General features: G+C 37.6%; 1 protein-coding gene across 5 annotated transcripts in view; it reads right to left on the reverse strand.

Moving 5' to 3' along the window:
• The window catches only part of LOC106054183 (hepatocyte growth factor receptor-like), a 191,692-nt gene that overhangs the window by 2,130 nt on the left and 166,840 nt on the right, over positions 1 to 22,722 (reverse strand). For 4 of the 5 annotated variants that reach the window (XR_008777362.1, XM_056025509.1, XM_056025507.1 and 1 more), the window contains one exon: positions 15,556 to 15,689. The exons of the other annotated variant lie outside the window; for it this stretch is intronic. Coding sequence is in view for 3 of the 4 variants with exons in the window: in XM_056025509.1 (XP_055881484.1) it covers positions 15,556 to 15,689 (134 nt within the window). In the remaining variant the exon portion in view is untranslated. The remainder of the gene's footprint in view (positions 1 to 15,555; positions 15,690 to 22,722) is intronic. 5 annotated transcript variants of the gene reach the window in all.

The raw sequence follows: 22,722 nt of genomic DNA on the forward strand, positions 1-22,722 counted from the left end.
AGGACCATAGCGTAGTGAGAAAGTGATAGGACCATAGCGCATTGAGAAAGTGATAGGATTATAGCGTATTGAGAAAGTGATAGGACCATAGCGTATTGAGAAAGTGATAGGACCATAGCGTATTGAGAAAGTGATAGGATTATAGCGTATTGAGAAAGTGATAGGATTATAGCGTATTGAGAAAGTGATAGGACCATAGCGTATTGAGAAAGTGATAGGATTATAGCGTATTGAGAAAGTGATAGGACCATAGCGTATTGAGAAAGTGATAGGATTATAGCGTATTGAGAAAGTGATAGGATTATAGCGTATTGAGAAAGTGATAGGATTATAGCGTATTGAGAAAGTGATAGGATTATAGCGTATTGAGAAAGTGATAGGATTATAGCGTATTGAGAAAGTGATAGGATTATAGCGTATTGAGAAAGTGATAGGACCATAGCGTATTGAGAAAGTGATAGGATTATAGCGTATTGAGAAAGTGATAGGATTATAGCGTATTGAGAAAGTGATAGGACCATAGCGTATTGAGAAAGTGATAGGACCATAGCGTATTGAGAAAGTGATAGGATTATAGCGTATTGAGAAAGTGATAGGACCATAGCGTATTGAGAAAGTGATAGGATTATAGCGTATTGAGAAAGTGATAGGATTATAGCGTATTGAGAAAGTGATAGGACCATAGCGTATTGAGAAAGTGATAGGACCATAGCGCATTGAGAAAGTGATAGGATTATAGCGTATTGAGAAAGTGATAGGACCATAGCGTATTGAGAAAGTGATAGGACCATAGCGTATTGAGAAAGTGATAGGATTATAGCGTATTGAGAAAGTGATAGGATTATAGCGTATTGAGAAAGTGATAGGACCATAGCGTATTGAGAAAGTGATAGGATTATAGCGTATTGAGAAAGTGATAGGACCATAGCGTATTGAGAAAGTGATAGGATTATAGCGTATTGAGAAAGTGATAGGATTATAGCGTATTGAGAAAGTGATAGGATTATAGCGTATTGAGAAAGTGATAGGATTATAGCGTATTGAGAAAGTGATAGGATTATAGCGTATTGAGAAAGTGATAGGATTATAGCGTATTGAGAAAGTGATAGGACCATAGCGTATTGAGAAAGTGATAGGATTATAGCGTATTGAGAAAGTGATAGGATTATAGCGTATTGAGAAAGTGATAGGACCATAGCGTATTGAGAAAGTGATAGGACCATAGCGTATTGAGAAAGTGATAGGATTATAGCGTATTGAGAAAGTGATAGGATTATAGCGTATTGAGAAAGTGATAGCATTATAGCGTATTGAGAGAGCTAAAAGCTAAACAAAAACAATTGTTAAAAATATTTATAATCGCACAGATGTAGAAGTCCATCTGGGTAGTTCATTTTGTAGAATATTTGTATAACACAAATAACAAACTAGTGTTTAAGAGTGAAGACATATTAGGAACTCATTTAATACGTAAACAAAAGCGGTGTTGCACTGACGCGCTAGTGTGCAAATGTACAAATTATACCAATATGTTACATCTCTCTTCTTTAATTCAGAAAATATGTTTATCAGAATAACTAACAAACTAGCCAACTCAAAAGTCATTTCAGTTAGTCACAAATCAAGTTTCTTGGGTTTGTTAACTATTCTGCCTGAGCGTGTTACATAAAGTTCATGTGATCTAGATGTGTTAGAAGAAGCAATGTGTAGTGGCGGCTTAACATCTAGTGTAGTTTGTAATCTTGGACTCTCTAGATCTAGTGGTTCTGGTTGTTCTGAGATGACATCTGGAAAGTCAAATTTGTTTGCTTTCTCAAAAGACTTTCTGATGTGTTTTCTGTTTCTTCTGTAGACCTTATACCACTTTTGACATTATATGATCTAGACTTAGAATGTTTCGAAACTACTGTTCCTGGTTTCCACTTAGAATTAAGTTGCATTCTGACTGCCGTTCCGTCTTATAGTGGATTATGACTCTTTACTCCTTTCCTCTTGTCATAATAATGTTTCTAAGACTGTTTCTCGGAGTCAAAGTGTTTCTTCACCACCTTGAGATATGGTGTCATAAGTGTAAGTATTTCCTCGCTCGAAGGTAACATATTTCTCAGTCGGCGTCCCATGAGTAATTCTGCTGGTGACAAATTAATATTACTCAGTGGAGTAGTTCTGTAGTCTAATAGCGACAGAAATTTGTCTTCGCTTTTCTTCCAAAGTTTCTTCACTGTCTGTATAGCTCTTTCAGCCTCGCCATTAGAACTCTGAAAATGAGGACTCGACATTTCATGCTCTATTCCGTATGATTTACAGAATTTCAGGAGTTCTCTTGAAGCGAACTGTGGCCCACTATCTGACCTTAACCTTCTAGGTATTCCATGGCATGTGAATATATTCTTCATTGCTTCGATGATATCTGATGTGCTACTAATCGCCTCGCAACGTTGGTACAAAGGGAGAACGGGCCACGTTGTGAAAAAGAGCTACCGTTCTTCCAAACACACAAACCCTGATAACATCCTTTTCCCCCAAACAAACACAACAACAACAAAAAAAAAACAAGTCTCAGAAAAAATTAACCCAACACCAACACCTACTACTGGGAAAGTAAGTATCCCCCAGGAAAGATAAAGCAACATGATTCCCAATTTTCCAAATCTGATATTAAAACTTTTAAAGTCCTTCAATGTAACGCCCGAGGACTTATTCCAAAGACACTTGAAATTACTAACCTGCTCCACAAAGAGTGTGTGGATGTTGCCTTACTACAAGAATGTCTGATAGGTGAAAAAAGAAGTGTCTCAATACCCGGGTACTCTGTTTTCCGCTGCTCCTGTGGGGATTGCCGAGGCCTGGTTACATTGGTGGCTAATACTCTGGTCGCCAAGAAAGTGCCCACAGACTTGAGTCAGGGGAGGACAGACACTTTGGTGTTAGAAATTTGGAAAAAAAATTGACACTTCAAGTGCATCAATGTTTATAATCCAACAAAGCAAGAACTGGCCTTAGATGTCAGAGAGACAATAACTGTGGACACTATCATAGCTGGAGATCTAAATGCCATTTCACCTTCCTGGGGCTATGATGACACTGATCTGTCTGGTGCAATTCTACTAACCTTTTTCTTTTGCAAAACAAACACTCTCCTCCTACTCTTCACTATATAAATGACCTACCGGCTTCACATGGTTCACTATAACGACCAGATTTTTTTTTAGTCTCAACTAACTTGGAATCTGTCATAACTTGTCAAGTACTAGGCGATATTGGTTGTGACCACCTTCCAATATTACTGACTGCCACTCTTTCAAGACCACTAAAGAACCACGAAAGTGGTGCTTTAGTAAGGCTAATTGGAAAGGATGAGACAGCTGTCGACAATGCCCTTAAAAAAAATCCAAGTAGAGTCTAGCTCTATCGACCTCTTATACCTTCAGATAACAACAGTTATCCTGGGAATGGCTAAAAAGTTTATTCCTAGAACTTACCCTTGTAAAAAATTCAAGAACTTTTGGACAACTGAAATAAAAAAAAACTTGTTACGGCCCGGAAAAGGGCACACCAAAAGAACCCAAACAATCCAACACCCAGGCAGAAATATAACAGACTCAGTGTGCAAGTCAAAACGTCTGTTAACAGGGAAAAACGAGAACGTTGGACCAACACCTGTGCAAGGTTAAACCTAAGGGATAGCTCTAAGGCCTGGAGTCTTCTGAGAAATCTCGAAAATGCTGGGTGTACGAAAACAGCAACCCCATTATCTTCACCCAGTGGGGTAACCATTTCATCGAAGAAGAAAATTGCCATCTTGTTGAACAAATATTTTGCTAAGATCAACAAGGCTAACAAGAAGTCCCCAATGTCCAAAGCCATTGACAAAGCTCGCAAAGCTGATGAAAAAAAGACCAAAAGGAACCACAGACTGAAAGTGCTGAAAAAATGATGAACTTAATACTGCCATAAGGAAATGCCAGCTCAAAAAGGCTCCCGGGCCGGATGGTATTACCCCCGAAATGCTCAAGCATGTAGGGGAGAAAGGAAGGGCCCTGGGCTTGGAAACGTGCCACCATTATTCTTATACCAAAAAAGGGAAAAGATGCTTCCACTGCTGAGGACTAAAGGCCAATCTCATTCACATCTTGTGTGGGAAAGATGGCTGAAAAAAAATGATAAATGAGCGTCTGGTTTGGTATCTTGAGAGTGACCGTCTTATATCTCCAGAACAGGCTGGTTTCAGGACTGAAAGGTCGCTATAGACCAAGTCAACATCTTTGTGCAGAGCGTAGCAGATGGATTCCAAAGGACCGAAAGCACATACGCAGTCATTATTGACTTAAAACAGGCATATGATAAAGTATGGCGGCCTGGTTTGCTTCATAAGATAAGAGCCGTGGGGGTGCGGGGACGGATATATTATTGGATCAGAGACTTCCTACAAGAGAGTAGAATAAGAACAAGGATGAACGGAGAAGTCTCAGGGGAAATAACCCTCGAGCACGGCCTCCCCCAAGGCTCCGTCCTGTCATGCGCCCTTTTCACGGCCTTTATAAATGACCTACCGGCTCAACTAAAATGCCAAAAGCTGCTATATGCTGATGATATTGTCCTTGGAAATCCGGAAGGAGCGCAACCTTTATACAAAAAAGTGTTGCAAGAAGATCTCCATACGCTCTGCTCATACACAAAAAAATGGAGGCTAGAAATAAACACCTCCAAGACGGTCTATTCTCTGTTCACGCTCGGGACTGGCATTCTCGGGCAACCTTTCCGGCTCTCCCTCAACGGAGTGGCTCTCAGCATGGAAAAGCAACCCAAGTACCTTGGTGTAACTTTAGATCGCAAACTAAAAATGTGTGAGCACATCCAGGATGTTGTAAGAAAGGCCTCAGGGAAACTTTGCATTGTGCGGAAGCCTACCTGTGCAAATTTATGGCTCTAGGACATCTCTTGAACAACTTGATTAAATACAGTTCCAAGCACTAAGCCCAACCGACAAAACATTCAACGCTTTCATCCCCTTCCTCCTTGGTGTCGCCCAACGACTCCAGACATACGTTTGAAACTAGTAGACCCTAATACCACTAAGCTTAGTCGTTCATCTAACGACTTTTACATTCTAGCACTGGAAACCATTAATGTCTTAAAGCCCAGTGCTATTTTTGCATATACTGATGGGTCGGCATTGATAGATTCTGGAAGAGCAGGCTACGAGCTTACATCGACTTTCTTGGCTCTTACTCAGTAAAAATCTTTGAACCATGTGGTAGCGTTTGCAGATTTGATGCGGAGACTATGGCAGTCTGTGAAGCCTTAAAGGTCATTGACTCTCAACTCGCCGAGGGACATTTGAGGGCAACACAGATTATTGTGGTCACTGACTCAAAATCTGTACTACAGGCTTTGCGAAGTCCTGGACCATGCCCCCCTCTAATATCGACACTGTCATCATGGCCTCACACAACATAAAGCAGCGCTATGGAACCCCTGTAATAATGCAGTGGGTACCGAGTCACATAGGAGTGACTGGCAACACTATTGCAGACTCCTTGGCCCACCAGGGAGGGCAAATTACACCAACTGAAGAGGCTGTAAGTTTTCATCAAGCCCTGGCTATAATTCAAAAAACAGAAATGGAAGTCCCAAAAAGTCCGTGGAGTCTGGGAGCGCATGAGGCGCCCTGACCGCACTTCCCCGTGGTGCAGGCTGTCCAGGCCTGAACAAGCTATTATAACACAGTGTAGGACAGGCCACTGTCCTGTTGGCTCATATTTCTCACGACTATGGCCTAATTTCGATTCACGGTGCCCCCGCTGCGGGGAAGAAGAGGAAACCGTACCTATAATTTCTGTTTGACTGCCCCAGACTTGCTGATCTCCGTCTCGACAGGTCTGGGAAACCAAAAATTCTGTTTGGTCACATATACGCACTACGCAAAACAGGAGGGTTTCTGTCCAGGGCTTTTGCAAGAGAGGATTTAAACCTCTCAAACCCTCACTCAAATGGAGTTTGATGATGATGATGATGATGTAGTTTCCTGTGACAGTTCTTTGACATCAATAAACTTTGAGAAGTAGTCAACTAGAAGCACATACTTTTTACCCTCAAAGTTAAACAGATCACACCCAACCATGCTGTATGGAAGGTCTGGTGTCTTGGTAGGCATTTGCGGTTCTGATACATTTTGATTCTGATGTTCATCACACCTGCTACAGTCCCTAACTGTCACTTCAATGTCTGCATTCATGCCTGGCCAATACATGACTTCTCTGGCTCTCTGCTTACACTTGACTATTCCTAAGTGAGACTTGTGAATCAGATTTAACATGTATTTACGTAAGCTTGGTGGCATGACTATTCTCAGACCTTTGTATGTAATACCATCTGAAGTTGATAACTGGTCTCTTGAATCCCAATATGGAGTCTCGCTTCTTGTGTCTGGCCAACCAGTCATAATCATTTCTTGAAGCATTGAAAGTTCTTTGCTTGTACAGTCTTGAATTTCACTGTATTTCAAATTGAATCCAAACTAATTGATACAATTTTACTTAATTTAAGCTTTGCTTTTTTTAAAAGTATTTTTTAAATGTTTTTCTTGTTTTTTACTTTAGTATGTCATGACTAAGATAAAATTAATTTTTAAAAAATTCGTTATAAAATTTAATCTAATTTGTATAAATGAATACAAAAGTTAAGATGTGGATTAGAACTATAAGAAACATTTACAAGCAACATAACTTTAACTTAATATATATCCTCAGCGGACAACGCTGCATTAGGTCTGGCCAAATATACAGATTGCTACTGGATTTATGTAGTGATGTAAAACACTGCACTCGGTATCGAGGACAATAGGTCTACATGTTTCCTTTCATTTTAATTAGTACCAGGTGACAGAGCCTCGCTCGGATGAATAATTTGTTAAGGAAGGATATAGACCCGAAGTCATTTTGGGAATATTGTTGTAATTACGAAAATGAACTACTAATCTGAAGAGTTGCTTTAGTGTTCTGTTAGTTCTACATTTAATTGTACATGGCGATTAAATATAAAGTCTCTTAAGTCCTCCTACTGTCTAGAAAAACCATAGCTCATGTCCGTCTTATAGTTTTACAATGCATCTTTTGCGTAAAACTATTGTAGGCTTACTATTATTGACTTGGAAGAAAGTCTTTGCAGTGTAACTTCTCAGATGGTTACGTTCAGACATTTAATTATGCAATTAGTATATTCATTATGGCTTTAGTACGAAACATCAGGTGACGCAAATCTCTAGGTTATAGGGTAAAACAGGCACTTTGTGACAAAGTAAAATGGCGCATTTTTTGTTAATAGACTTAAATCATTGCATTATTTATCTAAAGAAACGTTTCCGTAGGGCACCTCTGTTACGCCGAACACCTTGCTTTTGGCATATGTTCGTCCCCCATAAGGGATGCGTGCCCTGCCAGCCTGCCTGTCGGACTATAAGAAGTTCATACCGTCTTTTGACATCCATCCATCCCAGTGGCGCTACAACCCGTGGAGGGCTCTGGCCTGTTTCAACACATCCCTCCAATCAGATCTCTCCTGGGCCTTCCGTCACCACGCCCTAACCGCAAGCTTTTTACCGAGGTTATAGTTAAATCAAAAGAGGCTGCAGCGTACGCGAACTCGCTGACCGCTAGCTAGATATCATGTTCCGTGTGAGCAAGTAAGGCGTAGAGAAGCTGTGTTTATGACCATTTCTTTTGTTTTGGTACGGGACAGTAGACATCGAAGCATGAACACATGGTAATAATTCACCAGCAAAATAATAATAATAAGGCTTGTATTCGAATCCGAAGACTATTGAAGAATGCAGTATTTCCCGTAGATACGCAGCCCTAGCTGTGACCTACATATTTTGCCACATTCAAGGGAAAGCATAGCCATTGTCCGCCGGTGGTCGATTAAGATTTTCTTTTCCCGTCTGCCTCTGACCTCGGCAGCGGATTTTCTTTTGGTCTCAAATGTGTATCCGCGGCCTTTGTATAGAGGGAATTCTTAAAGTCCAACAGTTACACTGGGCAGGGCACTATCCTTTATGTGAGACGAATCTCAGACAAACGTATGCCAAAGGCAGTCTTTTTTGGTTAGCTAAAAAGTGGTCGACGTAACACCGAAACACTTTAAAGACCAGCTTAGGCGCCAACTTGCCTTAGGTGACATAGAGGTCATCAGCAAAATAAACAACAAAGTAAAAGGTATCTACACCGCTCTATGTAATTTAAGTGTAAACAATTTATTAAGCACTTAAAACATCAATCTACAATAAGATGGTGCGCAAATGTTTCATTAGATCTATTGATTCTTTAAAACTCGTTCTTGTTTGCAAAGAAATATTTTCTGTACTGCGGTAAGCCTAGTGACGTAAGCAGCGTTTTTCCCGTTTCACATCATGGAAAATTTTCATTCATAAAAACTTTAGCCAAAATTAATTTTTCGATAATGAGACATTTTCAAACCGATATAACGGTCGACCTCGAGTTTTCCCGATGTGGCCAATGAGTTGAGATTTTTCTCATTCATATACATAAACCTTGAAATTTTAAAGAAAATCGTTAGAGCCGTTTTTGAAATAAAATTTATATATATATATATATATATATATATATATATATATATATATATATATATATATATATATATATATATATATATATATATATATATATAAATCTATATTATAAAGTAGAATGTGAGGTGTATGTATGTATGTATGTATGTATGTATGTATGTATGTATGTATGTATGTATGTATGTATGTATGTATGTATGTATGTATGCATGTTACTTATAGCCATCAAAACCGCTTGACCAATCTTGATAAAACTAGGCAGGAATGTTCCTTGGGTACTAACTTAGACCGTAAGGTATGTATTGTAGCCCTAAAACAAATTTAAGACCCTCAAAAAAAAAAAAAGTTGTCCGACACTATTACAGCTATAGTATTTTATGGATCTAGGCCATGTCTACAATGTTGACATGAGAAAAGATCGAAAGGATTTAGACCTAGATTTAATTTTAAGAAATACACTTTGCGCAGATAGTTTTTTACTTTGACACATGAAAATACAAGAGAAGATCCATTGATTTCATTATATAATAAAATTAAATTTCAATTTTGTGTTTCAAAAGCCTTTTTTTATATAAATTAGTTCCTTATATCTGTGATTACAGATTTCCTGACGAACATTCTCTCATTAGACAATACCGTAATGAATCGCGTACTAAATATCAATTCGTTTAATTGTTTACTTTATAATCCCATCCCTAGATCTAAAACTCTAATTCAACTCTAAGATGATAAAACTTTTCTTCGCACAGATAGTTTTACACTTTAACACATAAACATATTAATTAAAGTCCATTCATTTCATATTTTGATTAAATAAACATTCAAATTTGGTTTTCTAAAGCCACATTCATGTATGAAAGCTGCGAAGCCGAGTTGAGATAGGCCTAGATTTATATTCATTCATGAATCGCGTACTAAAATGAATGAACTCTATAAAAGCCAATTTTTAACTCTAGATTAGTGTAGATTTAGATCTATGTCTACCTCAAGATCTACTTTATACACATGAACATACAAAATTTAGTCTATTCATCTCAAATTTTAATCAAATATATGTAGGCCCACAAGCAAATGTTTTAATTTGAAAAAAAAAATGGATTCAAGCCTATTAGCTATTTTGATTTGATAGCTTCATTCACACTATTTTTACATTGACACATTCGCTTTACTTATTACATTATTATTTCGTTTAATTGTTTACAAAACACTCTCAGTGACTATATCGACAGTAATGCGCAAATAAAGACCCGCGGGTCGCGGGTAACATATGTCTAGTATATTATAAAGTAGAATGTGAGGTGTATGTATGTATGTATGTATGTATGTATGTATGTATGTATGTATGTATGTATGTATGTATGTATGTATGTATGTATGTATTGTTATAAACCTGGTGGTGGCACAGATGGGGGTAGTGGTGTGAGTGTAGTCAGCCGACGCAAATCGCCCCAGGCCAGCGCTAGACGAGCGGTCAACCGTGACGAGTTACGACGGTCAGCCGAGACGAGTGTCAACACGGCGGTTCGGGAAGGATCGACGGCGGTTCGGGAAGGATCGACGTCGTGAACAGAGCTCAGGAGCGTCACGAGAGTTGTAGTCATCTGACCACCTGGAAACGTCGAGCGGCGTTCTGTCCGGTTCGAGAAGGCCAGTAGGGACCCTATATAAGAGAGGAGGTGTCGCAGTCAAGACGGTCGAGAAAAGGGGCTCAATACAGCAAGGTTCAGAAAGGAGGTTCACGGCAGGGGTTCAGAGCCCGGTTCAATACAGTCCGGTCGACTACAGCACAGTTCAGCGGCGTGGTTCTGTACGGAGCATTACGACGGTTCAGTGCGGAGTACTGTCAAGTACAGTTGAGACGGCTGGCGTCTTGATCTTGGTCTGCGATCGAGTCCGACACAACGAGCCTAGTGTGTGAAGTCAGTCCTGAACTGTTGAACCCAGTGCAAGCCCGGAACGAGATTGAGAGGCCAGTGCAAGAGTTGATACGGCGGAACGGTGTTATCGGAGAGATATTTGTACAGTGTACGTGTTGCCAATTGTACAGTATTGGCTGTTATTTATTCAACTATAAAAGTGTACGTTACTTTGGAGCCCTGAGTTGTCAAGTTCTTTAAGTTGGTGGTGTATTGTGCAGTCAGCAGAGAGCCTGGATAGTGAGATTTGTAACAGTATGTATGTATATAATGTTACTTATAGACATCAAAACCGCTTGACCAATCTTAATAAAACTAGGCAGGAATGTTCCTTGGGTACTAACTTAGACCGAAGTGTATGTATTGTAGCCCTAAAACAAACTTAAGACCCTCAAAAAAAAAAAGTTGTCCGACTCTATTACAGCTATAGTATTTTATGGATCTAGGCCATGTCTACAATGTTGACACGAGAAAAGATCGAAAGGATTTAGACCTAGATGTAATTTTAAGAAATACACTTTGCGCAGATAGTTTTTTACTTTGACACATGAAAATACAAAAGAAGATCCATTAATTTCATTATATAATAAAATTATCCTTCAATTTTGTGTTTCAAAACCATTTTCTACATAAATTAGTTCCTTATATCTGTGACTACCGATTTCCTGTCGAACATTCTTTCATTAGACAATACCGTAATGAATAGCGTACTAAATATTAATTAGTTTAATTGTTTACTTTATAATCCCAGCCTTAGATCTAAAACTCTAATTCAACACTAAGATGATAAAACTTCTCTTCGCACAGATAGTTTTATACTATAACACATAAACATATTAATTAAAGTCCATTCATTTCATATTTTGATCAAATAAACATTCAAATTTGGTTTTCTAAAGCTACATTCGTTTACGAAAGCTGCGAAGCCGAGTTGAGATAGGCCTAGATCTATATTCATTCATGAATCGCGTACTAAAAATTATTTCGTTTAATTGTTCACTTTATAATCCCATCCATTTAACGCTATCGCTCTTTTCGTTTTTAATAGATAAGAATGTATCGGCTTCGGGTAAACCCATTTTCGCAAACCTAATTTTATTTTCGTAGCGAAAGAGAAATAACGTGAAAGGATCATTAGCTAACTTTAACATACATCTAAATCCAATCCACTCAGGGGCGGACTGGCTATATGGGCAAACGGGCAAATGCCCGGTGGGCCGGTACCTAATGGGCCGGTCTGGTCGCGACCAAAGAAAAAAAAATTAAATGCAGACACCTTTTTAAAAAAAGTGACAGCATCAAGACACAAAATTGTTTTTTTTTAAATTATTATTACAATTAAAGTGTTTGAAATTCAACAAGAAAAAAAAATAAGAATTACACTATACACTGTACGTATTATCATTTGTAAAACGTTAGACCGTACTTTCTGCTATGCACGAGCGGCATGGCCCTTAACACTGCTTTGATGTCTTCGAGAATGTGTTTGGCCTGATCATTTTGCTGGTCGGCATGGGCCTTTAATGACACTCCTATTTTTTGTTTTCCTCCTTCCCTAACCGTCTTTTGATGGTTCCATTGAAAGTTAACGAAAAAGAGGGATGGGAGAGGTTAAGTTAGAAAACACTGATATAACGCGGCAAAAGGGGAGACAATTAGCTCTTTAACAAAACTTAATAGAAGTTAACTTAAACACATACACACAACCTCGAAATTGCAAACCACCCAACTTAGTCATAACTCAATAAGGGTAAAAAGTTCTACTTTCTGCTATTTGAAAAGAAAAAGTTTCTTGTTATTTATCTGTAATAACATATATCTAAGAATACTACACTCAAGGCTTACAAAAAAAAATATTATTTAATTAAAACATAAATCTAGATCTAAATTTATTATACACCGTTATGTTTAATGGCAAACTTATGCTTAGTATAAAGTCATTAATAATGAAAATTATTACAATAATTACAATAATTTATATAGCGCTGTCACATACGATATTTAATGAAAGGAGATTTAGAATCATTTATATTTTAAATAATACTAGTCGACCGGCGGCGTAGCACACGTCGCTATTTTGCAGGGCCGGCCTTAGGCCCCTGCAACCTATGCGACCGCAGTGGGGCCCGCACTTTCATAGGACCCGCTCAAATTCAAGGTGTATATAACTTTATTAAATTAAACAATTAAGTAACAAAACAGATTTCCAGCGCCCTCCTGTCGAGCTCCTGGAAATCTCCCAAAATCTCAAAATATACGAAAAATCCTTAAAATATACGGCATTATGCATCAGCCGTAATTGTGTAATCCGGTGAAAGAAGCTTCTCGCGCCTCGTAAAGTAATTCTGTACGTAGTTTTTTACAAAATATATTCATATACAAATCGCGTTTTTGAGAATGTATTAGGACGAAGCAAGAGCTTTTCACATTTAGAAGTACCTCTCTAACCATTCTGCTTTCTTTTATTTTTTAAAGAAATATATATAGATCTCTCTCTCTCTCTCTGTCTCTCTCTCTCTCTCTCCATCGTAGTTCGATTATGACCACTTTGTCATCCAGGGGGCTGAGGGCTTTGCACTGGGGTTTTATGTCTCCTCGTGTTGCTGGTGAGACCTATGTGAGCCTGGAATGTTCTGCCTCACACTAGGCAGGTTATTCCAGCTGGAACTAGTGTCATTGGCCTTGCTTTTCTTCTCTGGAGTTTTTCTTCTGCCAGCTTTGTTCTCTTTTCCTCAGCAACCTGTGCGTCGGTTTTCACAGCGCGACGTCATGATGCTCTGTCGTGTGCCTCTGTCTCCCAGGTGGCTGGGTCTATGCTGAACGCCTTCAGAGAAATTTTGAGGGTGTCCCTGAAGCGCTTTCTTTGACAACCTTGCGAGCGCTTTTCTTCGCTTAGTTGGCCATACAAGAGTCGTTTAGGATTGCGGTGGTCTTCCATTCAGCGTACTTGTCCTGCCCATCGCAGCTGGGACTGCATCAGGATTGTGTGGATGCTTTGCAGACCCGCTCTTTGAAGGACTTCAGTATCTGGTATTTTGTCTTGCCATTTGACATTCAATATTTTTCACAGACATGTCACGTGGAAGTGATTCAGTTTCTTTGCATGTTAACTGTACACTATCCATGTTTCTGAGGCATAGAGCAATATAGGGAGGATGACGGCTAGATAGATTCCTAGTTTTGTATTTGTGGTGATACCACTTTAAAGGAATGGGTTGCCTGAGTCAGCCAGGAAAACCAATGATTTAGCATATTTTAAGTCACAGATCAACATGCATGACTAGATTAACACGTGAAATGCGAAGGACCTAACTATTTTATTTTTTTGAAGAAACGTCTGTAATCTATAAGTAATACCAAAAAGTTTGAAATTCATTAAGGCTGCTATTGTAGTGTTTATAGTTTTCAGACTACATACATGTATAAATAGAATACATTATGTAAGCCTACGAAAGCATGCATCCAGTTTTCGATGCAATATCAAACTTTATATATTTTGAATAGAATTAGGCTTACACCTATGATAAAACACTTGGGCGTAGCCGAGAGGGGAGGAGTTCAAACCATCACTGGCCTCAGATCTCATTGTCTGAAATGGAAACTTTACTTACTTCTCCAGTGCAGCCAACTTAAGCAAACTACAGTCACAAAAAGGGGGTTTGTGGTTTCCCTCCCCCCCTCCAATACAAAACTAAAGCATTTTACCATTTTCTACCAGTCGCTGGACTCCAGTGAATAGAAGATTTTGTTTTTGATTTTTTTAGCGGAAGAGTAGCAGGCTAATTGCACTGTAGATACCTCAAAATTTGCATTTTTTAAAGCTTAAAATAACGGAAATAATGCTTGGATCCTGGGCTTCGCAGCGCTCCCCCAGATTCCCAAGTTGTCCTTGGCGGTGTGTACTGCCTTTCACTAATTATAGGAAGAGAGTATTCTAGGTTAGAAAAAACGTTTAAAAGAATGAAAGATAAAAATGTAATGAAGATTAATTACATATACACACACTAATATATATAGGTTAAAATCCCCCCCCCCCCCGAAAATATATGACATGCCATTTGTGGGCCGGTTTATATGGTAATGCCCGGGCCGATTTTGATACCCAGTCCGCCCCTGAATCCACTAGATTATTCAAAAGCATTTTTTACATAAATTTGTTCCTGATATCTGTGTCTACAGATTTCCTGGCGAACATTCTTTCATTAGACATTACCAAATGGTTACACATTAACACATCTCTCTACTGAGTCTATTCCTAGGCCTAGGTCTAAAACTCTTATTGAACTCTAAGATGATAAAACTTCTTTTCGCAAAGATAGTTTTATGCTTTAACACATAAACATACTAATTATTGTCCATTCATTTCATATTTTAATCAAGTTAACATTCAAATTTGTTTTTCTAAAGCATTTTTAATACATTCGTTCGCTGTTCGCTAAAGCTTCGTAGCCGTGTTGAGATAGGCCTATATTCATTCATGAAAAAAAAAGGTCACGCATGCGCAGCACAGAATGAACTCTATAACAGCCAATTTTTAACTGTCTAGATTAGTGTAGATTTAGATCTATGTCTAGGCCTACCTCAAGATCTACTTTATACTTTTAACACATGAACATACAAAATTAAGTCTATTCATCTCAAATTTTAATCAAATATATGTAGGCCTACAAGCAAATGTTTTAATTTAAAAAATGGATTTAAGCCTATTAGCTATTTTGATTTGATAGCTTCATTCACACTATTTTTACATTGACACATTCGCTTTACTTTTTACATTATTATTTCGTTTAATTGTTTACAAAACACTCTCAGTGACTATATCGAAAGTAATGTGGAAATAAAGACCCGCGGGTCGCGGGTAACACATGTCTAGTATATATATATATATATATATATATATATATATATATATATATATATATATATATATATATATATATATATATATATATATATATATATATATATATATATACAAGAAGTGCTCGCTTAAGAATATAGGATAATTAAGTTTTCTCTAGAATAAGTAAAAAAAAAAAGAATACTAACAGCACTGGTGGACAGAAGTGAGGTCTAGCAAGTCTGCGCTGGCGTAAAAAATTAAGTATGTCCCATCCATCAATTCCAGGATATGGAGTCAGACCTCTAGTCAGTAGCTCCCACAATACAATACCAAATGACCACTGTTCAAAATTACATGTAGTATTTTAAACAAAAAAAAAATTAATAATAATAATAAATTATTTTAAGTGTAACTGTATCAATTACTGTGTACAAATGACGTAAGTTTAATTCAATACAGACCATGAGCGTAGCTGGGGGGGGGAGGTTTGGGGTTTACCCCCCCCCCCGAAAGGAAATCCCCCCCGACTGATTTTTTGCTTTGATTTTGTTTATTTTAGGTGAGATTTTAATACTTAACCATCACTTACCCCTGCGCAGCCAAGGGGGTTTTGAGTTTAAAACCCCTACCAGGGGTTTTTGCTGTTAAACCTCCCTCTTCTATAAAACAAAACAAAACAAAAATAATGCAAATGACAATTCCCTAATTCCAAGAGCATAGCTAGGGAAGATTTTGATACGATAAAGCCCTCTCTTCAATATAAGACTATCCATACATCAGTCACCAGATTCTATGAGCGTAGCCATGAGGGGTTTTGTTTTTAAAACCCCCTCCAACGGGGTTTGCAGCTAAAAACCACCTCTTCAATATAAAAAAAAAGCAAATTACACACTCAAAATTCTATAATTGTAAGCAAAGGGGGGGGTTAGAGTTTAAACCCCATTCAGCGAGGTTTGAAGCTAAAAGACCTCTTTAATATAAAAAAAAAACAAATTATGCACTGCTCCAGAGGGCTTTAAAACCCTTCCAGATGGTTTGGAGTTTAAAATCCCCCATATAGAAAGTTTTGAGTTGGAAAACCTCTCTCTTCAATTTTATTCTAAAGCAGAGATGCCTACATGCCAAATTGGAAATGCGTATTCCCAGCCCTGGAAATGCGTATTTTGAGGGGCAAATGCGTATTTTCCTAAATATCAAGAAATATACCCAGGAAAGACTAAAATTAAATCATTCAAGCACATAACATACATGAAAGGCAGCTATCCTAAAGTTAACACAGCATATAGTTATATAAGACATTTTGTACGTAAGTCAAAATATTTACACTTTGTCTTTGTCTTAGACTTTTGTAGACTATGTTAGAATGATAACGTTCTTGTCACTTAGCAAGGATCTTATGATCATAATGCCTCTTGTGTACTTCATATTCCAGAATAGAGGCAACAGAACATTTAGCTGGATCAGTGATATATAGTTTTATAAAATAATTTTCTTTATAGACAATTTCTTTAGAAGGTATATAGCCACTGGGAATATTTTATATCACTCAGATTTTCTTCTTCCAGGCCTTTTTTTGCTGTTAGCAATGAAAGCTTTGGCATCCTCTACAATCACTAATAACAAACATTTTAAATATGTTTTTCAGGCAGATAATCCTAATTAGTCATTGAACTTCTTTCTAATATAAAAAAGCTTTGCTATTGAGTCTGCCTTAAATGACCCTTATATCATTCTTTGAACTTAGGCCTTCATAAGTAATGGAACCTAGCTAGTCGCTAGTGACCATAACAGTAGCTACACAGAAGATACATTCTGCAAGTTATGGTCATGGAACATCAGTTTGATTTCCTTTATCATGCTAAAAGAGACACCAAGCGCAACCAATGTTTCTTCTATGAAAACCTCTGCCCTTCTCACTTTCATCTCAAAAAAAAAAAAAATCAAATCCAAATCTAGAATAGATCTAGATCTGTAAGCAGCTTCATTGACAGTTGATTGTTTTTTAATGTGCATTTTTTAGATTCCATAATTGATACGAAATTGCTTTTTTGGGTAGATTTAATCTTAGATCTAGATTTAGTTACAGATATCTAGAGTTTTTGAGGTACCTTTTCTACTAGAGTGTAATCTAAACCTACAGCCTACATTGATTGCTACATCTAGCCAGTAGTCTAAATCTAAGTCTATTACACACCTGTTCATATCTAGAGCTAGAATATAGACTAGAATTAGATTTAGATCTAGAATCTAGATTTATATCTAAATCTAGAAAAATCTAGAACTATATTTAGATTACACAATTAGATCTAGATCTCAATTCTAAATCTAGATGTACGTACATTCCAGTATAGGTGCCTGGCATTTCTCTGGTTCTAGATCCAGTCTAGATGAATTAGAACTAATCAATCAATTAATTCCCAACTGGAATTTGTTTAAAGAGACCACTTCAAATCTGGAAGAATGGGTCGACGCAGTGACAAATTACAGCAAATTCTGTGAAAACATGTGTCAGTACTAAGAGCATCAAGATATACCCCAACAATAAACCATGGGTCACTGCAAAAATAAAACGGGAAATAATCAAAAAGAAAAGAGCATTTATGAGTGGCGATGGACAGACAAGGAAAATTGCTCAACGAAATCTCAACGTCGTTCTTGAGGAAGGGAAGAGAAACTACCGCACCAAGCTGAAAGACTCAATTAATACAAGTGACATGAGACAGGCTTGGGGCATCATGAACAAAATGGCAGGAGCACAAGTCAAAATTAAAAATAATCTTGCTACAAGAGACGAAAAAACATTAGCCAACGAGTTAAATGATTTCTATTGTCGCTTCGACACGAAAGATTTTAATTATCTAAGACTCAAAGCCCTTGAGGATGTCAATGTTAACAACTGTTTAGAATTAGCGATTACTAAAGAGCAAGTTTGTAACATTTTCAAAAACATCAACCCAATGAAAGCTGGTGTGCCTGATGGAATAAAAGGGCGAATCTTAAAAGAATGTGCTGAACAACTAGCTGAACCTTTCCAAGATATTTTTTCTACTTCATTACTAAACCATGAGATAACACCTGTGTGGAAGTCATCTATAATTGTACCTGTGCCAAAGGTTTCCAATCCGAAGGAAATGAATGAGTATAGACCTGTTTCACTTATTTCCGTTGTGTCTAAATGTTTAGAAAAATTGGTTAAAATGTTTCTCCTGAATGATCTTAGTAATAAGTTAGACCCTTTACAATTTACTTACCAAAAGGGTAAAGGTGTAGACGATGCCATCCTAAATATTTTAAATTGTGTCTACAAACATCTGGACTTACCGAACACTTATGTAAGATTGTTCTTTATTGATTTCTCATCAGCTTTTAACACTATACAACTTCATTTACTCATTGAAAAGATGAAAGTGTTGCAGATTAGTCCATACATAATACTATGGGCTAATGAATTTTTGACCCAGAGAGCTCAGAGGGTTAGGGTAAACAATGTTATATCTAATGAACGCATAGTTAACACAGGGGCGCCCCAGGGGGCTGTGACATCGCCATTGTGGTTCATTTTGTACACCAATGATTTTCAATCCGATAGTTCTTGTTGCTCCTTCACAAAATTCGCTGATGATGCGGCTCTTCTTGCCCTGCTCTCAGAGAGCTCAGACGTAAATGAGTATTTCAAAGAACTAGAACAAATTGAAAAATACTGTAAAGATAATTTTTTATTATTAAATGTAAAAAACCCCCAAAGAAATGATAATCGATTTCCGTAGCTGATTATATCAGCAAAAAAGGGCAGCAAAGATTACGATTACTAAGAAAACTGTCCTCGTTTAATGTTAGCGAAAAGGCCTTGGCTATGTTTTATCACGCTCACATCTGCAATATTTTAAGTTTCAATATCACTGCCTGGTATGGCAATCTGAGCATTAAAAATAAAAATAAACTTTATAGAATCCTAAATGCTGCTTGCAAAATCATTGGCAAAAAACAAACCCCATTTGGGCAGTTGTTTGAGACAAACATCTATAAAAAAAGCTAACAAGATCCTCGAAATAAAGAATCACCCTTTGTGTCAGGATTTTGTGATTTTACCATCACAAAAGAGATACAAGACACCGATAGCAAAGACAAACAGACACAAACACTCTTTTGTTCCCCTGGCAATCAAATCATTAAATAAGAACAATCTGGTATAGACTTTGTCACATGTAAATTATGAGTGAGTCTGGTGTGAATGTACACTTTGGTTTCTTATAGTTATAATGTTTTTTGTTTGGTGTAATGCACAAATTGTAAGACAAATTTCCTTACGGATAATAAAGATTATTATTATTATTATTATTAGTTTGAAGACTTCATATAAGCTGACACATTAAAAGGAACTCAACTTTATTTAGATCAGTAAGATCTAGACCTAGTAAAACAAAAAAGCGATACTAGATCTATCTCGTGGTAGATCTAATAGGAATAGTCTATTTCCAAGCATTGACGCACTGATCTCTCTCTATATATTGTTATAAACCTGGTGGTGGCACAGATGGGGGTAGTGGTGTGTGTGTAGTCAGCCGACGCAAATCGCCCCATGCCAGCGCTAGACGAGCGGTCAACCGTGACGAGTTACGACGATCGGCCGAGACAGTTGAGACGAACGGCGTCTTGATCTTGGTCTGTGATCGAGTCCGACACAACGAGCCCTAGTGTGTGAAGTCAGTCCCGAACTGTTGAACCCAGTGCAAGCCCGGAACGAGACGGAGAGGCCAGTGCAAGACTTGATACGGCGGAGAGATATTTGTTATCGCAGAGCTATTTGTACTGTTCTACGTGCTGCCAATTGTACAGTACTGGCTGTTATTTCTTCAACTATTAAACTATTACGTTACTTTGAGGCCCAGAGTTGTCAAGTTCTTTAAGTTGGTGGTGTATGGTGCAGTTTGCAGAGAGCCTGGATAGTGAGATCCGTAACAATATATATGATTAGCAAGAACTACTTTGTTTTTTTATTTTTTTTTAATTAATTTTTTGTTCTGCTTTAGGAGGGGTGGGAGGGATGCGTATTTTCAGATGATAAAACGTACTTGCGTATTTTCGAGTCTATTTGCGTACAAAATATGCAAGATGCGTACTTGTAGGCAACTCTGCTAAAGCAAACTGGTCACCAAATTCTATGAGCGTAGCTAAGGGTTTTTTTAATTAAAAAAAAAAAAAACTCCAGAGATTTTTTTTAATTTAACCCCCCCCCCCCCACAACAGATGTTTTGACGATAGAACTTCCTTTTTCAATATAAAATTTAAAGCAAACTACATTCGCCTAATGCCAAGAGCGTAGCCAAGAGAGGTTACACATTTCTACCAGTGATTGGGATCCATTAATAAAGTGCAGTAAATAGTCATCTACCAAAATTGAAAAAGATTAAATGTGGTTCAACAAAGACGGCTAAGATGGATTTTAGAAGTCAGTTATAGAGATTGGGTCTCAATCAAGGAAAGTCGACCCCTTAGTAAGGCTGTGACAGAGCGTCGCATTAGGTTTTCGGGACATGTTCTCCGACAAAATGAATTACGCATAAAAAGAGTTGCGATGACAGGGAGGCCATTACGAGGAAAGCGCAAACAGGGACATCCTAGTCAGTGGCGTAGCTACCAATGTGCGGGTGGTGCGGGCCGCACAGGGCACCAAGTGGAGAGGGGCACCAAAATTCCCCCAGTGTGTATTAATTTCCTATTTCCCTGAGCGTTTCAGTAAAAACGACTAATTATATGGACACGAACAAACATAAACTGTATTTAACTGTAACTAACTATTTATAAACTATAAATATTATAAATATTATAAATATATATTTATTTATATTATAAATATTATATTTATAAACAACCTTTAACCCTAACCCTATTCTATTTCATCTCCAAGACTATTTCTTCAATACAATGTAAGCTATAGAACAGTTTGAATCTAATTTACTAGATTTATTTCGGACACACGGTACATGTTGTTACTACACTGATCAATGCTCTGTAATATAAAGAAGAAGAATAAGATTGGCCAACCTTTTTTTACTTTATTGTTTAGTCCATTAGTTTAATCTAGATATTGAGTCTAGAGGGTGAAAATGTTACATATTGCGCATGCTGTTATTGTGTATGAAATAACTGAACAATTAAAAGCAACAAAGCAAGATGAGACGGTTATCTTTGAATCCAGAAAAAATGATGAGGCCGACATCCTGAATGATGAAAAAGAAGAAAATACTTCAATACCGCAGGTTCTAGAAACTAAAGGACAGCACACAAGCATGTCTTTAGTACACTCCTCAAATATTCATACTGAAGAAGCTGAACCATCAGTGTAAACAATACAGAAAGCAGGATAATAAACTCTAGACTGAACGACATTGGAGATTGGCTTGATGTCATCACAGATAATATTCGCATACACCTTGCCACTCAAGGATCTGAAACAGTTCAGCGTATGGACAGTAAATTCAGAGAGGTGTATAGACATCAAGAATCAGCAAAAGGAAAGGCCAGAAAGCTTCCAAAGGCTTGGTTTTTCCGGCAAATGTCAAACGGCGAGAAAGTTCTTAGAAAGTGGATGTGTTATTCTCCAAAAAAAGAATCCTTATTTTGCTTCCCCTGCATACTCTTCTCAACAAGATCAAGTACCAAATCTTCATTTAAATCCAAAGATGGATTCAATGATTGGTGGAGGTTATCCCCGAAAATAGAAAAACATGAGACCAGCAGAACTCACATTCAGTCATCGCTTGCTTGGGGGGAACTTGAAGTTCGCCTGAGAGTAGGGTATTGACAACAAGGCCCAAGATTTGATTATACAAGAGACGAAAACCTGGAGAGACTACCTGAAGAGAATCTTGGACATCATTCGTTTTCTCTCAAAGCAAAATCTGGCACTTCGTGAGCATCGCGAGCGAGCAGAAGAAGTGTTGGAAGGGCAAAATCAAGGCAATTTCTTGGAGTATTGGAGTTAGTAAAATTACTATCAAAGTCCGATCCACTCTTGAGGGAGTATGTGCTTCAAACTAAGCTTTGTTCCAGACCGAATACATGCATGTCTCCACAAATATAAAATGAATTTATTACAATATTGGAGAATCACGTTAAAAACAAATCATACAGCAAGTAAAACAAGCCAAATATTTCTCTATTATTTTTGACAGTACACCTGACATCTCAAAGCTGGATCAAACTTCCGAAATAAATTTTACGGTACGTTGTCATGGATAATGACTAAGACTAAGACTAAGACTGCTTTATTGATCCATACGGAAATTTGTTGTGATTACAAGGACTCGTTTCTCATATAAAGACAACACAACAGAAAAATACACATAAATACAACAGGCAACATAAAGAGT

Source organism: Biomphalaria glabrata, chromosome 4, assembly GCF_947242115.1.
Source record: "Biomphalaria glabrata chromosome 4, xgBioGlab47.1, whole genome shotgun sequence".
In the NCBI taxonomy this organism is placed as follows: Eukaryota; Metazoa; Mollusca; class Gastropoda; family Planorbidae; genus Biomphalaria; species Biomphalaria glabrata.